Here is a 27,231-nt window from a genome sequence, read left to right as displayed (position 1 = left end):
ATAAGGTGAACATCATATTGAGTCTTTGAAATAAATTGACATTCTGTTCATTTCATTAATGTTTATTCTCAATGCATTACATAAGACACATCTGGACACATTCATGGTGAAATGAGGTTAATAGAGAGAACATGGAAACACACACATTGAAATCATTTTGGAATGAAATTCATTATGTGTTTAGGAGTGTGTTTGTGTGAGTGAGTGTGTGACTGTGTGTGTGTGTGTGTGTGTCTAGGGATCTCTGGGAACGCTTGTATAATTGGTTGCTCATGGGAGACACTGAGATCCAGCTAGTCAATACATGAGAGAAACTCTATAAATAAAGCAGTGCTGTGAATCAGAGTCAGCAGTAAACACAGCGGTACACTGAAGACTGAGACGTACTCCTATCACAACATTAGGTATGTTATATACTATATATATAGGACTATATATGAAGAGTTCAGATGCAAAAGCCTCTAAGTGCCATTTGAAATTTTCTTCTAGAATAATAATTTTTATCAAGCTTGTATATTTAAGTTCAGTGATTTCACTTAAATGGCAATGATAATTACCTATTAATTGTTATTTAAGTGAAATTACTGAACTTAAATATACAAGTTTGATAAAAATCATTTCAAATGGTATTTAGAGGCTTTTGCATCTGAACTCTTCATATATATATATACATATTATGTTATATATAGGAGTTATGAGTATCAAAGAGTGTAAAACACACTTCCTGACTCTATATCCACATGGAGCACATTGTTCTGCATTTTATTTAAAATATACATGTAATTAACAACAGACCCAGAAATATAGATGGATAGATTGATGCAAAGCATTTGATGTTGTGAATATTGCAGTAGTCGTCCCATTGTTTCTCGCACGCGCGCGCGCTCAGTGTGAGTCTCTATTGTGCGCGCAGATGTCAGGCGCGTGCCCTGCTCCTCATTCCCAGTCCAGCTCCGAGAATCCGGGATCCGGGATCCGCACGGACTCTCCTCCGGGTTTTCACCCCGTCTTCTTCAGATCAATGAATCCACATCGCAGAACTCATCGCGCACAGTGAGCGAGCGGCGCGTCAGGCAGAGGATCGCGCGTCACGACCGGGATCCGGGATGGAGAATCGCGCAGTTTAACGTGTCGTTATCGGACTCGGTGTTTTCCCATTCACGGCGGCGGATGACCCTGAACCGCGCGGATTGATTGATTGACTGTTTGCGTGATTAATAGCGGATTGTGCGGCGCTTCTGGAGACCATGGGCTGCGTCACTGGAGATATTCAGCCGAACACACTTTACGCGCTCCTCATCGGGCTGTGTGTCCTCACCTGTGCCTCCCAAACACACGGTCAGTGGCTTTACACTCTTCCACACTGCTGGTTTCACAGACTGCATTGATAAATAAGTGGCGTTTCCCTCAGGAATCGAGTTTTCTGTGAGTGTGTGAGTGTGTGAGAGAACGCAACGGGTTGTTCCATCTGGGTCGACGACAGCTGGGTCTGTGCGTTCAAGACCGTTCAGTTTGTGTGATTTTCCTCAGTGTCTCGTTTTGTGCTGCTGTTTGGGGTTTGAATGGGCTCAGTGTGTGTGTGTGTGTGTGTGTGTGTGTGTTGTGCGCTGCTGGATGGAGAGGCTCGAACACACACATTCACTCTCTCTGTTGCATTTCTGTTTTTTAGTGTTTAATAAAGTTTAACGAGCAGCAGCTGACGTCAGATGAGTTTATGCATATTGTGTGTGTGTGTGTGTGTGTGTTCATCGCGGGATGCTGGTGACTGTCAGGTGCTACTGATGCGGGTATCGATCCGTGGCGCGCGCCTGATCAATGCGTCACTGCACGCGCGCGGGGTTAAATGTGGGAATATAAATGTAATGTAGTGTGTGTCGTGTTTAGCTCGGGTTAGTGTTATAGCGAGGCAGGCTCGAACCCCTGCGCCAAAACACCTGCTGTCTGTCTGAACCCTGCTGCTGTATTTACTGATGACGCCAGCAGAGGAGCAGTGTTTCACCGCGGTCGTCTAGCGCTCGCGGAACGCTTTCCTCATTCATGCACAGACTCAGATCTGCATCTGTTGCGGGTCGGCCAGATCACGCGCACTGACGCGTTCAAAACTCGACGTTTATTTAACACTAATATTCATGTTTTCTCAAAGTTATGAACAAACGTTCTTCCAGTAACATAAATAGTTATCAGGTATTTAACAATATTCTCATTTTTACCTGAAACGTTTTAGTTGGATGTTCGTCTTGTTACTGATTGTTTCAGAACGTCCAGAGAACATTTAAAAGGAACGTTCCATAATGTTTGGAGAATGCAATGTTCCCTTAACATTCATAGAACCAAGAAAAACATGTAATACTGGACGCTTTGAACATTCATAAAAAAAAAAAAACGTTTTAATAACTTAACGGGAACATTAGCAGAACATTAGCAGAACACTCTTAGAACATTTATTTTGTTCTTTGCTGGAAAGTTCCACAATTGTTCAAAGGAACAAAGTCTAGAATAGAGATGAGAGAAGGATATGTAAATTAGCTATGGCTAAAAACATTATGATACATGCATCAGATTACTGTCAAAGCGTATTTATGTTATTTGTATCTGTCCCTATCTAAATAAACTGAAATAAAAATATACACATCTTAATCAGATTAACATAACTCCTATATCATAAAGCTCATATAAACAGCTGTTTGTTTTTCCTGCAAATGATGAATCTCTAATACATTGATTTTTAGTAGTATATTGTTATGTTGTAGACGTGTGGGAAACGTGCAGATCTGCTCTAGAATATCATGTGTATTAATTTGAGTTGATTAACTGATGAAGTGATGATGTCAGATCACAGATGGACAGATACACTCCTGCTCAAGAGAGAGACACTGAGCGAGAGACACTGAGCAAGAGACACTGAGCGAGAGACACTGAGCAAGAGACACTGAGCGAGAGAGAGAGAGCGAGAGACATTGGGCGAGAGACACTGAGCAAGAGACACTGAGCGAGAGACACTGAGCAAGAGACAGTGAGCGCGAGAGAGAGAGCGAGAGACACTGAGAGAGAGAGAGCGAGAGACATTGGGCGAGAGACACTGAGCGAGAGACGGTGAGCGAGAGAGAGCGAGAGACAGTGGGCGAGAGACACTGAGTGAGAGACATTGGGCGAGAGACACTGAGCGAGAGACTGAGCGAGAGAGAGCGAGAGACATTGGGCGAGAGACACTGAGCAAGAGACAGTGAGCGAGAGAGAGCGAGAGACAGTGGGTGAGAGACAGTGAGTGAGAGATTGGAGATATCACACCTGCTGCTTTCATGCAAATGCACAATTATGTTTTATACACTGATTGATAATTCTCTCCAAACATCTGAATTGGAAGCAGATGTGTTGCTGTGTGTTGCTGTGTGTGTGTGTGTGTGTGTGTGTGTGTTATCTGAATAGATGCATGTGTTTTCCATCTCCATGTTGAGTATCTTAATTAAACATCAGTTGTTCATTACTGCAGGTCATTATCACACGATACACACTTAAAGCTTCACTATCGGCATCGGCGGATCCATGAAGGTTGTGTTCGCTGAGAGGTGTGTGTGTGTGTGTGTGTGTGTGTGTTCATCGGGAGCTGTGGGATTAGGATGATTCCATGGTGCCAGATATTAATGAGAGGAACGACTCCTGCGACAGAAGCTCTAAACACTGAGAGGTGTGTGTGTGTGTGTGTGTGTGTGTGTGTGTGTGTCACAGCAGCTGCTCGTCTGTAGAACACTCAACAGCTCATTTCTGCTGCAGTGTGTGTGTGTGTCTGCGTCTGTGTGTGTGTCTGTGTGTGTCTGCGTCTGTGTGTGTGTGTGTGTGTCTGCGTCTGTGTGTGTCTGCGTCTGCATGTGTGTCTGCGTCTGTGTGTGTCTGCGTCTGCATGTGTGTCTGCGTCTGTGTGTGTCTGCGTCTGCGTCTGCATGTGTGTCTGCGTCTGTGTGTGTGTCTGCGTCTGTGTGTGTCTGCGTCTGTGTGTGTCTGCGTCTGCATGTGTGTCTGTGTCTGTGTGTGTCTGCGTGTGTCTGCGTCTGTGTGTGTCTGCGTCTGCATGTGTGTCTGCGTCTGTGTGTGTCTGCGTCTGTGTGTGTCTGCGTCTGCATGTGTGTCTGTGTCTGTGTGTGTCTGCGTGTGTCTGCGTGTGTCTGCGTCTGTGTGTGTCTGCGTCTGTGTGTGTCTGCGTCTGTGTCTGTCTGTGTCTGTGTGTGTCTGCGTCCGTGGGTCTGCGTCTGTGTGTGTCTGTGTCTGCATGTGTGTCTGCGTCTGTGTCTGTGTGTGTCTGCGTGTGTCTGCGTCTGTGTGTGTCTGCGTCTGTGTGTGTCTGCGTCTGTGTCTGTCTGTGTCTGTGTGTGTCTGCGTCCGTGGGTCTGCGTCTGTGTGTGTCTGTGTCTGCATGTGTGTCTGCGTCTGTGTCTGTGTGTGTCTGCGTCTGTGTGTGTCTGCGTCTGTGTGTGTCTGCATCTGCATGTGTGTCTGCGTCTGTGTGTGTCTGCGTCTGCGTGTGTGTCTGCGTCTGTGTGTGTCTGCGTCTGCATGTGTGTCTGCGTCTGTGTGTGTCTGCGTCTGTGTGTGTCTGCGTCTGCATGTGTGTCTGTGTCTGTGTGTGTCTGCGTCTGCGTGTGTCTGCGTCTGTGTGTGTCTGCGTCTGGGTATGTCTGCGTCTGGGTGTGTCTGCGTCTGGGTGTGTCTGCGTCTGTGTGTGTCTGCGTGTGTGTCTGCGTCTGTGTGTCTGCATCTGTGTGTGTCTGCGTGTGTGTCTGCGTCTGTGTGTCTGCATCTGTGTGTGTCTGCGTCTGGGTGTGTCTGCGTCTGGGTGTGTCTGCGTCTGGGTGTGTCTGCGTCTGGGTGCGTCTGCGTCTGTGTGTGTCTGTGTGTCTGCATCTGTGTGTGTCTGCGTCTGGGTGTGTCTGCGTGTGTGTCTGCGTCTGTGTGTCTGCGTCTGTGTTAGGGTTGCAACGGTATGAGATTTTCACGGTATGATAATCGTCTCAGAAAATATCACGGTTTCACGGTTTCACGGTATACGATATTAAAACTATCATTATTATAATCAGCATCAGCTACAATGGCCCTTAAATGAATAAAAACAAATATTGTTTTTGGTTGAACTTGGTTTATTGTAACAAAGGTTTTTTCAATAGAGTCTTTATGAAATGTATATTTATTTCCTCAGAAATTCTGGGTTGTCTGAAATAACTGATCTGGATTATGTGATTGAATACAAAATGTATTTTTGAGAATGCAATCAGATAAAATGTAACAACTTTAGTTTGTCTACACAAGAGAAGTTTAATAAATTAAAACATGGACAAAAAAACTATACACAATAGTAATATATTTTAATCATAGGCTAAACCAAACTTTTTTTTTTCCAGGTTGTAGGGGAGAGCGGGGCACAACCTAACGCTTTTTGCTTTTGGCTCAATTAATTAAAAAATAATTAGGTTAGATTAATACTTTTTTTTACACAAGCAACATGCACATCTCTGCTACAAATGAACACTTAAAGTTTTTTTCTAGGACCTACCATTTTCGTACAGTTGGACTGAAAGTGACAGAAGTGCAAATGTTACAACTTACCCCATATGCGGGGTTAATTGTAACAGAGAGAGGGGTTAGTTGTAACACTTGTGTGTAACACACATAATTCAGTACTATTTTATTTGGATAGTTTGATATTGTTTGTGCATCTGTATAGACAGATATCCATACATATCCCTCATCCAATCATCCTTCTATTATGGATCAATATCATGGATAGAGACATAGAAAAGGGCTGCATAGTTTTGCAATAAATAATAATAAATACAATTATAAATATTGTAATTGCAATTAAATTAGATTTGTGTGTGGCAGCTGCATGATGTACAATTATTATTATTATTAATAATAACAGTTATGATAATACAAATTAGCTTAAAATAAAAATTTAAAGGGTTTATTGCATTAATAACAGGCCATATTTTTAATAAATAAACAAGTTATCATTCATAGAACACTAAATTTTAAACATTTTAAATCCCAACATTGTTTGTGAACGTCTAACAAAGTTAAATGTATACTCAAACCTGAAAAGTTGTGTGGCTCCGTTTTCATTTGATTATCATTGTACACTTGGAGGCTTAGTTGTACCACTCTGTTAGAATTAACCCTGTGTATTTGTGTATTACATATTTTATACCTAGCTAACAGTCGCTAGGAATTGCTGACATGTTTCAAAACGGTGCTATGTTTGAGCCAACAAGACGGTGATTAAGGCAATATAAAGTTAGATTTGGAAACGTATACACCCAACTCAGAAACCGAAAAAAACCTATGATGAAAAAAATTACTTTCATGGTGTCAAAACACTCTTTGTCCAGTATCTTCACGAAATATAATCAAAACTTTCCGCAAATTCGCGGGAGACCGTCTTCTGGCAGCAAGAGAAAAATAGCGGAAAGACAGCCTGCTTGATCCTGACGAACTAAACGGTCCGTGTTACATTTAACCCCGCGTTAACACCTACTGAACACCTATGAGTTTCAGTCAGTGTATTTGATGATTATTCTTTAAAAAAATAATTATAAAGTGCACATTAAGTGTTCTCTGTCTAGATATGTTCATGTGTTCACGTCTTCGTAGTGGCTGAGACAGCTTTAAAAACCATGAGCGTCATGCGTACTTGAGTACTAGATCTACTAGACGAAACGGCGCTGCTCATTCAGAGACACGCTGAAGGGGCTTGCACACCAGTCTTTTTGCGTTGTATATTCACAGACACGCACATCGCGATTTGATTTAGGCTACTGCATAGCTATATTTTGCTTTATTTATCCATCTATCTTTTTAAATCGCACATTTTACGTGGCATCTGTTTTGTAACGCAAAAAGACGCATGTGTGCGTCTTTTTGACAGACCGGGATTCCCTCAGCATGACAGAAATAATATGGCCTTAAGTTATAAAAGTTATGAATAACCTTTATCTTCACGGAGGGATGGTGTTCCTAAATATGGGAGAACATGTTCGACGTGTTTACTCCTTTTGCAGCCACTCTTCGTCCACATATCTTGCAAACTGGATATCCATCTTCAAGGACAACATCACGATCGTTTTTCGGATATAAGTTACAAAATATTCCCATACTGCAGATTTTATTTTATTTTTTTTTGGCGGGAGATAGAGATTCGCAGCCTCTGTCTCGGACATTTTCAGCGCTGTACGGATATGGAGTAAGCAGTCAAGCTGAAAGAAGTTGCATGCGGCAGTGCAGGTGAATTCTGTTTTTTTTTTTTTTTTTTTTTTTACCGCGGATAAGCAAATGTGCACGATATGATAATCGTACATGTCAATATCGCGATAAACCGTCATACCGGTATACCGTTACAACCCTAGTCTGTGTGTGTCTGTGTGTGTCTGCGTCTGTGTGTGTCTGTGTGTGTGTGCGCGCCAGTGTTTTAGGGCTCTTTCGTTCTGTGACTTCTTCATCTCGATCTCTTTTTCTCTGGATCCAGTTCCACACTCTCGCTCCGGATCGATCCGGGTTCAGGTTTTACTCGTCGCTGCTTCTGGAGTCGTGGTGGTTTTCTCCTCTTAAACTCCGTGTGTGTGTGTGTGTGTGTGTGTGTGTGTGTGTGAACTGATTGTGAGTCTCCACTGGCATCTCTTGGGCTCAGGATGTGTCTGCAATATTTCAGTTTTTATGTTCAAACAGTGTGTGTGTCGCGCTCCTGCTTCTCTTCACAGTGACCGTCATTTTATTTTTGCTCTGCCATTGGAAATAAATGCGAACGAACCAATGAAGTTCCTGAATGATTCAGTTTCATCGTTTAAATGAGTGATTCAATGACTCATAAACTCAGGCTGTGTGTGTGTGTCTGTATGTGTGTGTGAGAGTATGAGTGAATGAATCGTTTAAGTGAATGATTCAATGACTCACCTGTAAAGACAGCTGCTTGTTTAGTTCCTGAATGAATCAGTGATGTTGAACGACTCAGTTGAATGAATGACTGAACGAATAAACCAGTCACTTGTACTTGTGTAACTCTCAGAAAGAGTCACTGTGAGATCAGACTGTAGGTTTTATGATCTGGTTTAGTCCTCTAACAGATGCTGTGTCCTGCTGCAAACGAGAGCACTGAACGAGCAGGAGCGCTCGTGTAAATGCTGTTAGTGGTAATTTGATCAAATAGTGTTATTTAATAGTCAGAAACCCGTTTGCATCGGATCCTTTGAGTTCCCCAGTGTGTGAAGCTCGTCTGCTGAACATCATGACAGACAGCTGTCAATCAACACAGTGACTTGTGTATCACAGCATCATTATCAGACGTGTGTGATTTAGACACTAACTTGACAGATACTGAAAGAAAATGTCAAGATACGTTTACCTGGGAAGCCGAAGCCAGCGTGTTCAGCGTGAGTTGACGGCGTTATCCGAGGGTTAAAGTCAAAGATGGCGTGCTGTGCTTTTCATTTTCATACTCATCTCAAGAGCTCTTCAGCTCAACAGTTCCTCATGCTGAGAATCAGTAATTACACGTATCCGCAGTGCGAGCGCCCGATGCTGTGATTGGAGACTCGCACCACGTGAGCTTCACTAATCTCTAGAAGTGCTCGTACATCACTGAGAGCCTTGTTTTACAGCCAGCATCCACACACACACACACACACACACACACTGATTCAGGGTCAGTGATGCACCGCCAATAAAAATATTTTAATAATGTTTTGCCAACATTCCAAATTTTTTCCAAGTTCTGAAATCGTTATTCCGCCGTATATAACCAGAATATTGTTACCCAGAACCTGCGCAGCATTCCCTTTATAACCCGTCGGAGGAAGAGTGTGTTCACGTGCATCTCCTCCCCCGCAGGTACCATATATGAGCTGACAATTCCCCCTTTTACAATATCCTCATCTGCATATCATTTACATATGCATATTCATAATCTAAAACAAGGCAAGGATAGGCTACTAAATGATTGTTAGCGATGTAATGTGACGCACATCCGAATCGCATATTTTCATAATGTCTTGGAAACATGGAATCACGTGGATGAATATGCATATGCAAATGATATGTAGATGAGGATCTGCATAGTAAATCAGGGCATTGTAAACTCCATATATGGTTATTTTGCAAAAAAAATATCCAGACTTCTAAAACCGTGGAGCGCTTTCGGGCACACACACACTGTTCCTGTTCCTGCCGGCGGGAGTCTGTAGTAGCACCTCATTGCAGTACACAAGATCCAGGGGGCGGAGTTGGATCCAGATCTAAGGTGTGGAGATGGGTAAGACTAGGGATAGGGTTATGGATCAGTTGGCGGAGATGGGTAAGATTAGGGGTGGGGTTATGGATTAGAGGGTGGAGATGGGTAAGATTAGGGGTGGGGTTAGGGATTAGGGGGCGGAGATGGGTAGGTTTAGGGGTGGGGTTATGGATTAGAGGGTGGAGATGGGTAAGATTAGGGGTGGGCTTATGGATTAGGGGGCGGAGATGGGTAGGTTTAGGGGTGGGGTTAGGGATCAGGGGGTGGAGATGGGTAGGATTAGGGGTGGGATTATGGATCAGTGGGCGGAGACTGGTAAGATTAGGGGTGGGGTTATGGATTAGGGGGCGGAGATGGGTAAGATTAGGGGTGGGGTTAGGGATTAGGGGGCGGAGATGGGTAAGATTAGGGGTGGGGTTAGGGATTAGGGGGCGGAGATGGGTAGGATTAGGGGTGGGATTATGGATCAGTGGGCGGAGACAGGTAAGATTAGGGGTGGGTTTATGGATTAGGGGGCGGAGATGGGTAGGTTTAGGGGTGGGATTATGGATCAGTGGGCGGAGACTGGTAAGATTAGGGGTGGGGTTATGGATTAGGGGGCGGAGATGGGTAGGTTTAGGGGTGAGGTTAGGGATCAGGGGGTGGAGATGGGTAGGATTAGGGGTGGGATTATGGATCAGTGGGCGGAGACTGGTAAGATTAGGGGTGGGGTTATGGATTAGGGGGCGGAGATGGGTAGGTTTAGGGGTGGGGTTAGGGATCAGGGGGTGGAGATGGGTAGGATTAGGGGTGGGATTATGGATCAGTGGGCGGAGACTGGTAAGATTAGGGGTGGGGTTATGGATTAGGGGGCGGAGATAGGTAGGTTTAGGGATGGGGTTAGGGATCAGGGGGTGGAGATGGGTAGGATTAGGGGTGGGATTATGGATCAGTGGGCGGAGACGGGTAAAATTAGGGGTGGGGTTAGGGATTAGGGGGCGGAGATGGGTAGGTTTAGGGATGGGGTTAGGGATCAGGGGGTGGAAATGGGTAGGTTTAGGTATTTGTAAGGTGGGAGGAGTTGGATCTGGATCCAACTCTTCCCCCTGGATTTTGTGTTCTGCAGTGAGTTAATTGATTGGAGTCTGGCCAAGTGGGAACACGTCCGGAAGTGAGTTACTCTCCTGCTTATGCCATCATGTCAAACTCGTCCATACACTCATAATGATTGCCTGGCAGAAGTTTGGAAGTGTTTGTGTTGTGAACTTTAAGGCTATATATAGATTCGGTCACTGAAGCGACACAGATGCGTTTCCCGCTGTAGAGGTTTGATGTGTAATGCTGGTTACGAGTGCTAGCACTGCTAATAAGCCGCTCGAGGACGTGCATTACAGTGTTTTTGACTTGCATCATGTACAGCAACAGCCCTCACTCACACACACACACACGCACACACACACAATTCGCGCCTCAGGGAATCATCATGAAGACCGGTCGCGGATGACGTGGTTTCGCTGCACGACGTCACGCTGAAGCTGAAGCGCTCTGACGTGTGTCACAACATCCACAGGCTCTCGCTAAACTTATCGGGGACGTTTCCTCCCATTAGCGTACACCAGTGACGCGCTGAGGAGCTAGCCGCTAATCAACAGCGACGGACGACGCTTTGTGCTTTTGAGTTTCTGAGGCGTTCTGAGTCTGAGCGAGACTCACACACACACACTCACTCACACAGAGAGACACAAACACAGTTGTCTGACGAAGGTTTCTGGACATTAATATTTCATGAAGCGATGTTCTTCAGAATACCTCATGGTGTGTTTGGCAGATACACAGGTTTGGAACGACAGCAAACGATGTTTTTCGGTGATCTGTTTAATTGTGATTTACCCTTTATTGTGATTGTGATAACAGTGTGTTCAAACACACACCAGTCGTTCACAGATTCACACTTTGCTATTTCAAGACGAGATGAAGTGTGTGTCCTCTCTGTCAGATGGAGTGAGTGTTGCTCGAGCGGCTCGATGAATAACTCATCACATGTAAAGGACGCGCGTCTGGACTGTGATTAATGTTTGCCGGTGGATAGAGGATGTTTGTCCTCGTTCAGCTGCAGCATCTCTGAAAGCTGGAGGAAAAACCTTCTTCATTAAAGCCTTAATTAGTGAATTAATCCCATCTAACAGGAGCATCGCCCCTTTACATCACACACACACACAACCCAGATGAGGCTCATGTTCATCTCTATTTCAGTGCACAGTTATTTTATTTAGTCGTGTTCATCCCGAGTGATTGTGTGTATATTGTGTGCCGCTTTTAAATCTACGAGTGTTTCTGTTTCTCGAACAGCGCGACGAAAGGAAATCTGTGTGTCGCTGCGCATCTGTTACTCGTCTCTGCGTAAAGGACGGCGTCACGCTGATATTTGATTTCTGAGAGTGTGTGTGTGTGTGTGTGCATCAGAACAACACAAACAGATGGACACTTACACTCGTCCCTCTTATTCACACTGGCAGCAGAACAACAGCACAAACAGACGGAAATCGATGGATATTAACATACACACACACACACACACACACACACACACAGACTGGATTGAGTTTCAAACGTGTCTCCCTGTATTCTGTCGTCTTGGTGTTGATCATATCTGCACTGTAAAATCTAATTAGTTGGACTTACTTAAAAAAGCATGTAAACCGATTGCGTTAAAAAACAAGTATAGTGAAATAGGAACAGTGTGTGTTCCTGACGAATGCTTAGCTAGAATAGTTCACTTACACAAGAGTTCTAGTAGCAGTAGAGAGTACTTGATAATTTAATTTAAATAAAATATAATTGTTATCATTGTAGTGTGACTCAAGCATCATCAATGCAAGAATATCACAAATATAGAGGGATTACCGGTTTCACAAGGTGTTTAAGACAAGTGGTTAAAAGAGCATAAACTGACATGAAACATAGTTATATTTTACATCAGTAATATATATATATATATATATATACTAGATAACTGATGTCTCATCAATGGGAAGAGAATTACAATAGTATAAATGAAGAGTCAAGGGAACACTGACCATCATAATGGTGACTAAAATATTTGAGTAAAATCAACATCAATTTATGAAGTCAGTTTATGTGGTGTTCTCTCATTATTATTATTTTTTTAGTTTTATTGACTATTCAACATTCAAGATGACTTTTGGAAATGAGTGAATGCAGTGTAATTAAGAATTTTCCCACCTAAAAACACACGCAAACCGATCAATTAACCTTAACTTGGGTTTTCTGAGTAAACAAAACACATTAAAAAGTTACAAAGTGTGTGAATAGGACACATTACTAGTTTTTACAATTAGGTTAAGACGTGAAGTAAAGTTAACTAAAAAGTGTTAGCTAGAATCGATGTGGGATTTTACACACTCATGATCTAATGTTACTGTATTTGATGACGGATTACTGGAGACTCGAGTCGGATCACAGAAACTTAATCAGTCTGAGAGAACCGAGATCGAGAACCGAGAGAACCGAGAATTGAGCAACGAACCCCTGCTAAAACACCGAAATAAAGATCATCTCGAACTCAAAAGAGCCGCGTGTTCAAAGGGTCACTCCTCATTACCATCACAATCAGACCCATCTGTCCACGCTTGGCCCGTCAGCTGTGTGTGTGTGTGTGTGTGTGTGTGTGTGTGAGAGAGAGACTGTGTGTGCGCTTTAATTGTCATGAGTCTGTCTGACTGTGAAGTGGCTTTATGAGCTTGTGTGTGTGTGTGTGTGTGTGTCTCTCAGAATCTCTGACGGCTTCAGATGTTTATTCTGCATTAAAGGAGAGTTCACAGTGTAATGAAGATTCTGTCATTAATTACTCGCCTTCATGTCGTTCCAAACCCATGAGACTTGCGTTCATCTTCGAAACACAAATTAAAGATATTTGAATAAAGTCTGTGAGATTTCTGTCCCTCAGCTGATGGTCTACAGGTCAGGATCAGACGGATGTGTGTGTTCTGTGCGCACGGATGAGATGTTTAGCAGAACGTTTTCTCCAGCGGGACTGGAGCTGATGAAGATACGGCGCGTCACACACTCCGAAGAAGAGCGTCTCCGTTGACGAGTTCAACATCAGTCGAAGCATCGCTAAACCAGGCAGAACGCTGGATGAGATTGGATCCGTTCGTGGCCCGGCGTCACACACACTCTTCCCGAGCGCATCCGAGAGGAAACGCACTCGCGGTTTATATTAGCATGCGGCTCACGTTACGCTGAAGATGCTACAGCTGTAGACATTCAATCTGTTTCACAAACAGCCCATTGAACATGGTGATGATGCCGTGTGTCCCTTCAGTCTCCGCAAGGGCATTTCCTCACATTCACAATCACATCATGAAGATCGAACGCAAGTTTCACTAGTGGACCGTCACACACTCTTCTTTAAACAGCTTCATTTCTCATGTGCTTCACACACACACATGGATGATTCAATACCAGCTAACATCAGCATTAAAGACTTTTAACATCATTTTAGCTGAAAACTCACTTTCATGTGTGAATACCTTCTGTTTGTGATCCGATGTGTTTTCTGATCAAGGCAGAAATATTTATACACTATATATATATATATATATATATTTTCCCCCTGATCTCGTTAGTTTCCAGTGATTTTTTTCTGATAAAACTTTCATTTGTTGGTGAAATGGTGTGTGTGTGTGTGTACGTGTGTGTTTTAGTGAAGTGGTTCAGGGGTTTGGGGTTCAGTGCTCCTGTCCCGAGGCTATTAGCCCCGCCCGGCCCGTCTAAAGCCCACGTTTAAGTGTGTGAACACGACAATGAGTTAAACACACTGGTGTAGGGTCTACCATAAAACAAATTTCACTTAGAAATTGCTAGTAAATTTCATAATTGGAAAGGAATGGCATTAACAGTGGGGTTTTGAAGAAGAGTGCAGAGCAAACCGAAGAGCGATACTGACAATTAAATATCAATCCCAGAGGGAAACCGAAGCAGCACCTGAATCTGAGGAGAAGTGAAGCATGCAGATCAGCTTCATTTACCCCTGCGGCTGTGTGTCGGACTCGTTTGGCCCTGGTAATTGGCCCCGCTGATTCCCCAAACACAGAGTGTGTGTGCTGGTCATTAGAGAGCCTGTGATTCCCATGAGTCTCTCTGTGTGAATGCAGTGACAGAAGGACGGAGCAGCAGGGTTAGAGATGAAAGAGTTCAGACCATACGAGCATAAGAGCCGTGGTTAACGCTTCTGACGCTGAGGATTCAGCTGGAGCAGATGAAGAGCTGAGGAGTCATTAGCGGACGAGGGTTCAAGTGCTTCTCAATGTAATCAAGACATAAATCAGTTCTGTACAAAACACTGCGGACACTCACCACTATTACCCGCAAACAAGAGCTGACACTTCTGCATCTGACTTAACAGACAGACAGACAGATCTATATAGATAGATATACAGACAGACAGATGATAGATAGATAGATAGATAGATAGATGGATGGATGGATGGATGGATGGATGGATGGATGGATGGATGGATAGGTAGATAGGTAGACAGATAGATAGATAGATAGATAGATAGATAGATGGATGGATGGATGGATGGATAGGTAGATAGATAGGTAGATAGATAGACAGACAGACAGACAAACAGACAGAGAGAGAGAGAGGGGGGGGGAGAGAGAGATTGAGCAGGCGGGAACTGAACTGACATCTGCTCCTGTGTTTTATTCTCTGTCCGTCCCGCTGTGGGTCAGGAGGCTGGAGACGCGTGTCGGCCCTTAATGACTCGCACACATGGGGCCGCACGCTGATCACAGTTGTGTTTGTTTGCTTGCGTGTTTGCTTTGGTTTGTCTGTTGGATGGCACTTGACAGCATCTCAGACAGGATTTACATGTCTCTCTCTCTCTCTCTCTCTCTCTCTCTCTCTCTCCTGCTGATGCCAGATCCACCATCTGCGACGCGGTTCCCCCTGAAACAAAGCTCGCGTCAGCTTGTATGCGCCTCACATGTGTCGGGAAGTTGGAGAACAAATTGTTTTGCAGTAAAGCCTCAGCTTGAGCAGATTGGTCTGCCGTTCCTGTGTGTGTGTGTGTTTGGCTTTCGTATTTTTCTGCATGTAAAGTCCGTAGAGCCATACAGTAAAAGTTATGAAATTGTGAGTGATGTGAAATGAACACAATATTAGGCTCTGTCAGTCAAAGCCTCCAGTGCCACCAACACACACGTCTATTTCTGTATCTCTACACGCTTATATAGAGCTGACATCACCGCCTAAACAGTGTGTGTGTGTGTGTGAATGCTGTTTTACGTGAATATTATGACACGAGTGAAGCACAATGCTTAGTTTACAAAGATTAGCAATTAAATGTTGCATTGCAGACATAGAAACATGTTGATCCGTGCGGAGTGAGAGAGTTGTGTGTGTTTTGGGATCTGGTCGCCCGGACATTGAATATTAGGGTATAGTATTATTAGATTATAAATGTTTGATTTGTTTTGGATTTGTCTTACAGCGTTTTTCTACTTTCCCACAGTAAAAATGTGAATATAATAGACCTGAACCTTTACTTGCACATCACGTTCTATTTAACCCATTTGTGGCTGTTATTATTGTAATGTGCGTCAAGTTTATTTGTATAGCGGATTGTGATTTTAGTTTGGGTTTCTCTGCCGTCTCTAACACCCTCTCTACACGACGCATCAGTTCAGATCAATAACTCTACCAATACTGATCAGAAATCATAGTTCTGCCGTCGTTCTGTTAATATCGGCAGCATTACCGCTAGTTTCGTGTTATTGATAACTGTGCTTTTGCTTTATTGTGCTCACCATCTTCTGTCATGCGCTACAGGACCAGAATGAAGCCAGGCTGCTCGTTCAGATCTAATTGTGATGTATGTAATATCACACTGAATGTGGAGTGTAATTTCCCTCCGACGCCGGAGGAGGAACGTGTAAGTTATTCGTCTGCCGGACGCGACGAGTGAATCCATCATTATTAGCGTGCGGGAACAGAACAAGCGTGGGTTTGGGTTGGAGAGCATTTCATTTAAACTTTAGCGACGCTGCAACTGCACAGGACAACTCCAACACACCCGGGTTCAACAGCTTTCAATCAGGGAGAATTTTATTATATTGTGTAGTCTAAATTATATTACCGATGACGTGCGAATGAACGGCCAGAACGCAAGTTTTCTGTTTTCAGTTGAAAACGCCGTCATGTATGTGGTCTCAAAATTAATAACTAATTATGTTTTACAATGGAAATGAATAAATAAAAAAAACTACAAATAACTTTATCCTAGATCTGCTGTAAAGCAAGTCTGCGTTATTTAGACAATACAGAGCGTTTCAAAGCAGCTTTACAGAGATTATAATGCAACAAAGATTGGGTCTAGAAGAAAACAGTTAAGTTCAGTGATGCTTATTTTTGTTATTAATTTACTTCATATATATATATATATATATGCACTTTGGAGAAAACCATGATGTCATCGGCATCTCATATAATACAGAAAATCAATAATAATGTTGATATTAAACGTCTAAAAAGAAGATTGGAGAAAATAGTCCCAATAATGATCGTCAGTTGTTAGTGTGTCAGTGTAGTTTAGTTAGTTTGATCATGTGACGCGTCGTCATCAGTTCATCATCTCATCTGTGTGTGTTTCTGTCTGTTCTGCTATCATTATATTATTCCCATTAACCCTTCATCTTCTTCTTCCTGCAACCACCCGTGACAGTAATACCGCTGAATATTAGATGACCTCCGCGAGCCCGAAGCCTCAGGAGGTTGGTGATTGGTTGTTGTAGTAATAAAGTCGCGGCTGTCGCTGTCGCTATATTGCTGTTGCTCGTGGGTTCGGCTGGAGGTTCAGGTTAAGTCCGAGATATATACTGTGCTGATCCTGAATCAGTGTCAGCGGCGGATAATAGACGTCAGGTTATTGGAAACGCCGCTTTCTTTGTTTGCCACCGAGGCGTTTCGCTCCGAGCTCGACTCCAATCCTTCCTCCCGCCGCTCTCGGAAAATTCATTTCAGAGACTTTAACCTCAACAATACCTTAATGAATCAGACCCGAGCCGGCGGATTTACGGGTCAGACACACTCTTCAGAGCCGCCGCGTGTGCCATCAGCATTAAGCCTGGATATGAGCGTCAGGGTCACTGATCCATGATTCGGGATCGACCCCATAAGTTTCCCAGTGGCCGGGGAGATAAATCCTGCTTTAGATGAGCGAGTTATCAAACACAAGCTCGGAGCGCCGAGGTCAGGAACGCCGGGTCATCTGGAGGAGAGTCTCTAGACCAGAACATCTGTGTGTGTGTTCCTCTGTCCATCCATCAGATCCGGCCTCGTCTCGCGCGCAGATTTATGTTTTGTGGGTGCTCACGGGCGCTGGCCCTTTAAGAAAAACACATCAGCAATTTTCATTGAAGCATCTGATTTCTGTACATTAATGTAAACTAAACGTTCATTGCAGCGCAGGGTGAAGTCAGTATAGCTACATTACAGACGATTTGAGACAAATAAATGTAAATTTAATATGGAAATCAAATCTCGCTCTGTGGCGCCGCCGGTGTGTGTAAGATTCACTCAGAGAGAAAAATGTGTTTGAGTTTTAAAGACGTGGCGCTGCACGTCTCGTCCGGTGTGTGACCCGTTTTAGGAAATTGACAGCGGTTGACACGAACACACACACACACACCTATTCACTTGATAATAAAGCCGTATAGGATATCATTCAACTCAGGACAGCGCCACTTCACACACACACACACACACACACACACACACACACACACACACACACACACACGATTGGAGATCAAAAGTTTAACTGACAAACATTTCACATGAATCTGGCGTTATCCAATGTTCAAATCTGTGTTCTGGAAATGTTTGCAAATTAGTGCACATTTAAAGGATTAGTTCACTTTAAAAAAAAACTTTTGCTGATAATTTACTCGCCCCCATGTCATCCAAGATGTCCATGTCTTTCTTTCTTCAGTGGAAAATAAATTAAGGTTTTTGATGAAAACACTCCAGGATTTTCTCCATATAATGGACTTCAATGGGAACCAAACGGTTCAAGGTCCAAAAGACAGTTTCAGTGCAAACTGTTCAAAGGGCTTTAAACGACACCAGATGATGAATAAGGGTCTTATCAAGGACACTTCGAGTCATGACTCGAAAAAAGATTTGTTCATTTTGATGAACGAGTTCGAACAGGAGAGTCACGAACGCGCGTCACAGAACAGAGCAAGGCGAGCATTTGAGCTTATAAAACTGAAACTTTGTTATTTATTTATTAAATGAGTGATCGTTTCACTAGATAAGACCCTTATTCATCGTCTGGAGTCGTTTAAAGCCCTTTGAAGCTGCTCTGAAACTGTCTTTTGGAACTTAAACCATTTGGTTCCCATTGAAATCCATTATATGGAGAAAATACAGGAATGTTTCATCAAAAACCTTCATTTCTTTTCAACTGAAGAAAGAAAGACATGGACATCTTGGATGACATGGGGGTGAGTAAATTTTTTTTTAAAGTGAACTACTCCTTTATTTAGAAAATGTATATGTAACGTGTAATACAACGTTTTGCAGTTCCTAATGTAATCAGTCAGCTGGGGAAGTTTAATATTAATATATATATATATTGTGTTTACCTGTGCTGCCGGTTCACATTTCATGTTCCATAAATGAAAACGACTGTAAATTGATTATATTTCAGCGAGTTGCTGTGCTGATGAATCTCTCTATCTGTAATGAATCGATCTCTGAGGGGAAATTATACAGCGCTTAAGAAACGAGAGAATGACCCGACACTAGATTAACTGATCCCATCATCATAATCATATTATAAAATAGAATAAGTATTTCAACACATAAGGGAGGGATAAATCATTCTTTGCTTGACTCATGGCCTTCCTCTCTTGGGTCACTTGACCTCTTATTGCTGAGGCTCCTCTCATTGTTCACATGACCTCTTGTGAGTCACATGACCTCTGATTGGCTGAGTTAACAGGTAGGAAGACTTGCGCTCTCGTCTCTGTTGTTTGTGAGTGTTTATGCTTCTACATCAGTGTTGCTGTGTAACTCCACTGAGGAAGAGTGTGTCGTTGGCTGGTTTCACTGAGTCTATTCACATTGATTAGTCGAGTCCACATTACAGTTTACCGTCATCAGAGGAGACTCGGAGTTATGGGTTTCAGGAATGTACAAATACGACATCACAGCTAGCGAAAACTTTATTCATTTTACAGTGTTTTGGATTGCTAAACAACAGTGACACAACTCTTAACACACACTCAACACAGACACACACTGCACAACCCGCACCGAGATAACACACACTGAGAGCAAATACACTCGCAACAAACACCAATACAGAAAATACACACTTTTCATCTTTACAGTGTAAAAAATAAACCGTAAATTTTACGGTAAAAAAACGGCAGCTGTGGTTGCCAGAACTGTACCGTTAAAAAATACGGTAGGAACGTTAATGATTTTACAGACTTAACTTAAAATTTACAGTAATAAACTGTAATTTATTTTCTGATAAAATGTGGATTTACCAACTTATTGATGTATTGATATCTGTTTTAGACCATTGTAATACACTGACAACCAACAATCACCACAGCAGTAATGAGAGTTACATGAGCAATCACAGCTCATCACAAGTGAACACTTGTATAACGCAATACTTAATTAAAGAAGCTGCACAATGTCTTTCACACAAACATTAAGCACCATCATGGTAACACACATAAAATTAAAAAAAATGCAATAAACATTAATTTAACAAAATTAAATGTAACATAAAACCAAACAATAAAACTATTAGGAACCGTAGTTATTTCAATAAAAATACATCAAATGTGAAGTGTGACACAGGGAATTGTGGGAATGTCAATTTACGTTTTTTCACCGTAAATTATACAATGATTTGTTCTTTTTCACTTCCAAAAACTGTAAATTTAACGGTATTTTACTGTAAAATTATATCACAGTTATTTACCGTGTATAGTACGGAAACTTTCTGTTTACCAATTAACAGTTTTGCACTGTAGCATTTTTACAGTATTTTACCGTTAAAATCACGGTTATTTTTTACATTGTACGGTTTGAACAAGTTCAGCGACTTCATACAAAGTAATAATTTCTTCAAAGAAAAGCGTGACGAATTCTGTCAGATGATGTAGAACATGACGACGATTCTTGAGGAGATTCAGCAGTGATTTACAGAATTACAGTAATGAGGAAAGAGGATAACCCAGCCGCTCTCTCTCCACATCAGCCACAGGTGTCGGACGCCCCGAGTGTGTGTGAGGCTCCGCTCTCTCTCCACATCAGCCACAGGTGTCGGACGCCCCGAGTGTGTGCGGCTCAAGGCTGAATCTGCTGTGTTGTGAGTGTGTGCTGTAGATCCAGTGTTGTGGGATAAGTGTGTAGATAAGTGTGTTGAGTTTTGAAGACTGTGTTCGAGCCCTGAAGAACGAGCGCGAGTGTGTTCCACATGAGTTCAGCACACACACTCCTCCAGTGTGTCTCGGTGTTTAACCGTCCAAGAACACAAACACTGTAATCATGTAAGACCGACACAACGAGCTCACCGAAGTACTGAATACTCGTCTGGAAATCATTATGACATTTAGACAATTGTAGCATTGGTGAATGTTGACACACACACACACACACAGGATTCGTATGCAGTGTTACTCTCCCCCCTCTTCACACACACACACACACACACACACACACACACACACACACACTCTGGATTGTTATGCAGCGTCACTCCCCCTCTCTCTCTCTCCCACACACACACACACACACACACACACACACACACACACTCTGGATCAGTATGCAGTGTCACTCCCCCTCTCTCTCTCTCTCTCCCACACACACACACACACACTCTGGATCAGTATGCAGTGTCACTCCCACTCTCTCTCTCTCCCACACACACACACACACACACTGGATCGGTATGCAGTGTCACGCATCCGTTGGCATTTACTCTGCAGTTCAGCGTCTGCTTCCCCGACTGTGATGGAGCCGTCGCCTGCATACTGATCCTCCTCTGCTAAACACACACACACACACACACACACACACACACACACACTGTTACTAGCGCAGATACACACTTGCTGCATTCAGAATACACAACCAGTTGAGTGTCAATGCGCTGCTAAACATCGAATCATTCTCACATCACGACACACTTCTGGAGAGTGTAAATAACTGGAGATATTCAGATCTGTGTGCTGAAAAATATCAAAATGGAGTTTAAGTTGAAAACAAGAACAGATGCGTGACAGTGAAGTCAGGACAATAAACCGGTTAACTCTTTCAATTAAGATTTATCCATCAGCAGATCATTTTGCTTATATTATCTTTTTTTTTTTTTTTTTTTTTAGAAAACAAGTGTTTTAAATAAATACAATTCTAAATAAAACTTATTGATAAAACTATCAATAATTTATACTTGAAGAAACAATATATTCAATAATTCAATATTAATAAGTCATATTTGAAGAAACGTTTTGAGTCTGTCAGATTAACCTGTGTACTCGAGTACACACACACACACACACACAACTGCAACATCTTGCTCAGTTAACATGTCTATTTTCCTTTATTTCCTTTTGTCTATGGAGAATGGAAGTTTTGGATTATCATGTGTATTTTATCGGATTATTGTTAATTGCTTGAATCCGTTCGAGTTATTTCCAGTCGATAAAGACCAGAATGGAGAGGCGTTGGCTTCACCTCCGTCGGATCCTGAACTGTAGAGTGATGTGTGTGTGTGTGTGTGTGTGTCGTGACTCGCCGCTTCGGTGAAAGGAGATTATTCCTCATATTCAGGAAGGACGGAGCGATGGATAAAGAGAAAGGGATGAAGGCGTGTTTATGATCAGCAGAAGAGATTGAGTCAGAGACAATCTTTACTTTAAACCCGACGGATTTGCAGAGCTCAGATTAACGTGTGTGTGTGTGTGTGTGTGTGTGTGTGCTCTTCACGTCTTCAGTCCGCTGGTCTTCAGCCGTTATTGAGCGACTGACGAAGAGTGTGACGGATGAAGAGATGTTAGAAACAAGAGTGTGTGATGATCACTGCAGTCTTCTGGTCAGTCGGTGTGTGTGTTTTCGGTGACCAGATGACCTTCACAGCACTTGAGGACGAATGCGTTCCTCTCTCTCTCTAATTACTGTATGATCGTGTTCAGAGAGGTCAGCAAACGAGAGAGATGAAGCCTCAGGCGGAGCGTCAGAGATCAGAAGCGCAGCAGGACAGACGAACATCTGCAGAGGAAAGCGCTTACTCACCCCCGTGTCATCCAAGATGTCCATGTCTTTCTCTCTTCAGTTGAAAAGAAATGAAGGTTTTTGATGAAAACATTCCAGGATTTTCTCCATATAATGGACTTCAATGGGGACCAAACGGTTCAAGGTCCAAATGAGAGTTTCAGTGCAAACTGTTCAAAGGGCTTTAAACGACTCCAGACGATGAATAAGGGTCTTATCAAGTGAAACGATCGCTCATTTAATAAATAAATAACAAAGTTTAAGTTTTATAAGCTCAAATGCTCGCCTTGCTCTGTTCTGTGATGCGCGTTCGTGACTCTCCTGTTCGAACTCGTTCATCAAAATGAACAAATCTTTTTTCGAGTCATGACTCGAAGTGTCCTAGATAAGACCCTTATTCATCGTCTGGAATCGTTTAAAGCCCTTTGAACAGTTTGCACTGAAACTGTCTTTTGGACCTTGAACCGTTTGGACCCCATTGAAGTCCATTATATGGAGAAAATCCTGGAATGTTTTCATCAAAAACCTTAATTTCTTTTCCACTGAGGAAAGAAAGACATGGACATCTTGGATGACACGGGGGTGAGTAAATTATCAGCTAAAGTTTTTCAAAAGTGAACTAATCCTTTAAAGGAAATATGTCGTGGAAATCTGACTTTCCGTGTGTGTGTGTGTGTGTGTGTTGAGATGCTGGATCAGATGGGATATATCTCATAGAGACAAGCATCCTCGTTCGACACGGAAGCAGACTGATGTTTCAGAGCCGGCGAGGAAGAGCGCGATCTGCGGTTTCGTTAATCCTGTCTGAGGATCAATAATACACGCTTGATTTATTAATATTTCAAACTTTTATTCCTGTTCTTCAATTCTGCTCTTTTTGGGATCAGTTTTATTTTAGAAACATCGAGTTAAACTAGTTACACACGAGAAATGTTGCCTTGGAAAATATATTACATGAAACATTAATTAAATAAAACATTTATAAATTAAAACATTAATAAAATAATTCCAATTGGTGTTTTTCCTGCTTTTTTGCATATTCGTAATCTCCTCTTTACTGTCTAACGAACTGGTGTGGAGTTCAGGCCGACAGTGAAGCGTCTCAGACTCGCGTACGGTGATCTTTCTTTCTTTTTCTTTTTCTCAGAACTATGAGACACACACACACACACGGATATAAACATGAATACTCTATAACTCCAGCACACACACACACACACACACACACACACACACACACACGGATATAAACATGAATACTCTATAACTCCAGCACACACACACACACACACACACACACACACACACACACTCTCTATAACTCCAGCTCAATCGAACGCCCTTAACTATCATGCTGTGAATGGTTCCTGCGCTGAGATCGGAGCGTGTGTGTGTGTGTGTGTGTGTGTGTGTGTGTGTGTGTGTGTGTGTGTGTGTGTGTGTGTGTGCCGGCGCCTTTAATTCCTCTTCTGTTATGGCCAATTATATCTGAGTAATATCTCCATCTGCAGAGATGTGTGTATCTCTCATACATTACCATGACGATTCCCCAGATCCGGACACCTACTTAATTATGCATGTTTATGTAAACCAGCCGACGGTTCCTCACGGAGCACACCGCGGCTAACGACGACCACAGGTAAAGAGCTCGTATACATCACCTTTATGCTGATTAGGCTTCATGTCTCCATAGAAACTAATGGAAATGTCTCAGAAATGGCCCGAATAAAGACTGAACCTTACTGTCGATTTACACACTTAAAGGCTTCTGAAGCATTAGCTGCTTATGGAGGGAAAATGTCATGGTTGAATGTGTGTGTGTGTGTGTGTGTGTGTGTGTGTGTGTGTAGATGAAATCCAGCGTTCCTACAGATGTACGATGTAGATATTCACTATAGTTTAGCTAATGGTGATAAACATGAGCAGTTCTCAGATCAGTGGATATGTGACTGGTTTTGTCCGTCCTTCTGTTGGACTCTCAGACATGAATTATGTTGAATATCTGTCAGCTGTTAAATTGAACTACACAATTAGATAATACCAGTTTAGCTCAACCAGTGACCAAGCAATGCTTCATGTTGTTCAGTGTGTGTGTGTATAAAGAGCATTAGCAGTTACAGAAAACACACATCAGCAGAACATCATCAGCTCAAAGTGGAGGAATCATCTTTTCACTGTATGAAGAATATTTGTGTGTAATATGTCACAGTTGACTTTATTTTGCTCTCCTCACTCACAGAAATGAACTATAGTGTCCTGATCACACTAGTGACACGTATCAAACCTCCATCTGGATCCCGAATGATCTAGTTTTGACGGTAATACTCACGGCTGTAGACTCCAGGGCTTCTTTGGACAGTTTTATGTGTGATTCTGCAGTTATTTGAGTAACTCTCGTTCTCCGCCTGTCACACACCATCAGCTTCGGAAAACACATTTCAGCCGATGATCATCTGGGTCAATCTGAGTTTCCCAGCGCTCGCATCAGAGAGATTGAGTTTATGAGTCCGGTGTGTACGTTTGCACACCCTTAAACATGCGTTAACCCGACTCTACTGTACCAGATCACCGAAAACGAGAGCCGGCAACCCGTCGACACACACCAGTGAGCGCCTGAGAGGTCATTTCACACACCGTTCATTCTGTGTGTGACAGTTTTATATCCACATGAATGTGCCATTGGGGAAAAACACAGTCCTCCGGCCGGCTGTTAACTAAAGGCCATCGGATCATCCGTTCATTCCAGCTTCACCTTTAATCAGAGAGTGTGTTACGAGCTCTTCTACAGGCTTGACATGATGCCGATAACTGGACAGCTAAACTACACCGCACAACAATGCCTTTCTTCTCACTGTTTCTGTCTTGTATTCACTCCAAATATCGAAACATTCTTAAATCAAGAAGAAAAACTAAATTAAATGAGTTTTTGCTTAAAACAAGCAAAGATTTACAAAGCAAAACCAAATTATCTACCAATGGGGTTAAAGCTCTTGAAGAAAACACACTCTAAAATAATCTTGAGTTATTTTTTAGTGTTTGGGTAGATTTTGAGTTGCTCTGATCTTGGGTCAGACATAATAACCCAGTGTTTAAATAGTTTTTGTGTTACCCAGATCCTGGGTCAGACATAATAACCCAGTGTTTGAGTAGTTTTTGTGTTACCCAGATCCTGGGTCAGACATAATAACCCAGTGTTTGGGTAGTTTTTGTGTAACCCAGATCCTGGGTCAGTCGTAACAACCCAGTGTTTGAGTAGTTTTTGTGTTACCCAGATCCTGGGTCAGACATAATAACCCAGTGTTTGGGTAGTTTTTGTGTAACCCAGATCCTGGGTCAGACGTAACAACCCAGTGTTTGGGTAGTTTTTGTGTTACCCAGATCCTGGGTCAGACGCAACAACCCAGTGTTTGGGTAGTTTTTGTGTTGCCCAGATCCTGGGTCAGGCGTAACAACCCAGTGTTTGGGTAGTTTTTGTGTTACCCAGATCCTGGGTCAGACGTAACAACCCAGTGTTTGGGTAGTTTTTGTGTTACCCAGATCCTGGGTCAGTCGTAACAACCCAGTGTTTGGGTAGTTTTTGTGTTGCCCAGATCCTGGGTCAGGCGTAACAACCCAGTGTTTGGGTAGTTTTTGTGTTACCCAGATCCTGGGTCAGACGTAACAACCCAGTGTTTGGGTAGTTTTTGTGTTACCCAGATCCTGGGTCAGACGTAACAACCCAGTGTTTGGGTAGTTTTTGTGTTGCCCAGATCCTGGGTCAGACGTAACAACCCAGTGTTTGGGTAGTTTTTGTGTTACCCAGATCCTGGGTCAGACGTAACAACCCAGTGTTTGGGTAGTTTTTGTGTTACCCAGATCCTGGGTCAGATGTAACAACCCAGTGTTTGGGTAGTTTTTGTGTTGCCCAGATCCTGGGTCAGACGTAACAACCCAGTGTTTGGGTAGTTTTTGTGTTACCCAGATCCTGGGTCAGACGCAACAACCCAGTGTTTGGGTAGTTTTTGTGTTACCCAGATCCTGGGTCAGGCGTAACAACCCAGTGTTTGGGTAGTTTTTGTGTTGCCCAGATCCTGGGTCAGGCGTAACAACCCAGTGTTTGGGTAGTTTTTGTGTTACCCAGATCCTGGGTCAGACGTAACAACCCAGTGTTTGGGTAGTTTTTGTGTTACCCAGATCCTGGGTCAGTCGTAACAACCCAGTGTTTGGGTAGTTTTTGTGTTACCCAGATCCTGGGTCAGACGTAACAACCCAGTGTTTGGGTAGTTTTTGTGTTGCCCAGATCCTGGGTCAGGCGTAACAACCCAGTGTTTGGGTAGTTTTTGTGTTACCCAGATCCTGGGTCAGACGTAACAACCCAGTGTTTGGGTAGTTTTTGTGTTACCCAGATCCTGGGTCAGACGTAACAACCCAGTGTTTGGGTAGTTTTTGTGTTGCCCAGATCCTGGGTCAGACGTAACAACCCAGTGTTTGGGTAGTTTTTGTGTTGCCCAGATCCTGGGTCAGGCGTAACAACCCAGTGTTTGGGTAGTGTTTGTGTTACCCAGATCCTGGGTCAGGCGTAACAACCCAGTGTTTGGGTAGTTTTTTTGTGTTGCCCAGATCCTGGATCAGTCGTAACAACCCAGTGTTTGGGTAGTTTTTGTGTAACCCA

At 43.0% G+C, this 27,231-nt stretch overlaps 1 protein-coding gene across 3 annotated transcripts in view; it reads left to right on the top strand.

Moving 5' to 3' along the window:
- Positions 1–972: 972 nt before the first annotated feature.
- The window catches only part of dcc (DCC netrin 1 receptor), a 174,292-nt gene continuing 148,033 nt past the window's right edge, over positions 973–27,231 (top strand). For 2 of the 3 annotated variants that reach the window (XM_039661562.2, XM_039661561.2), the window contains exon 1: positions 974–1,338. In XM_039661562.2, coding sequence (XP_039517496.2) covers positions 1,248–1,338 — 91 coding nt within the window. In that variant the 5' untranslated portion in view covers positions 974–1,247. Of the gene's footprint in view, positions 1,339–27,231 lie in introns of all 3 variants that reach the window. The other variant, XM_039661560.2, reaches the window with a different exon arrangement.

Source organism: Pimephales promelas, chromosome 4 (genome assembly GCF_988280905.1).
Source record: "Pimephales promelas chromosome 4, fPimPro1.hap1.1, whole genome shotgun sequence".
In the NCBI taxonomy this organism is placed as follows: Eukaryota; Metazoa; Chordata; class Actinopteri; order Cypriniformes; family Leuciscidae; genus Pimephales; species Pimephales promelas.
Note: the sequence above shows the minus strand (reverse complement) of the source record. Positions and strands in the feature narration are given on the sequence as shown.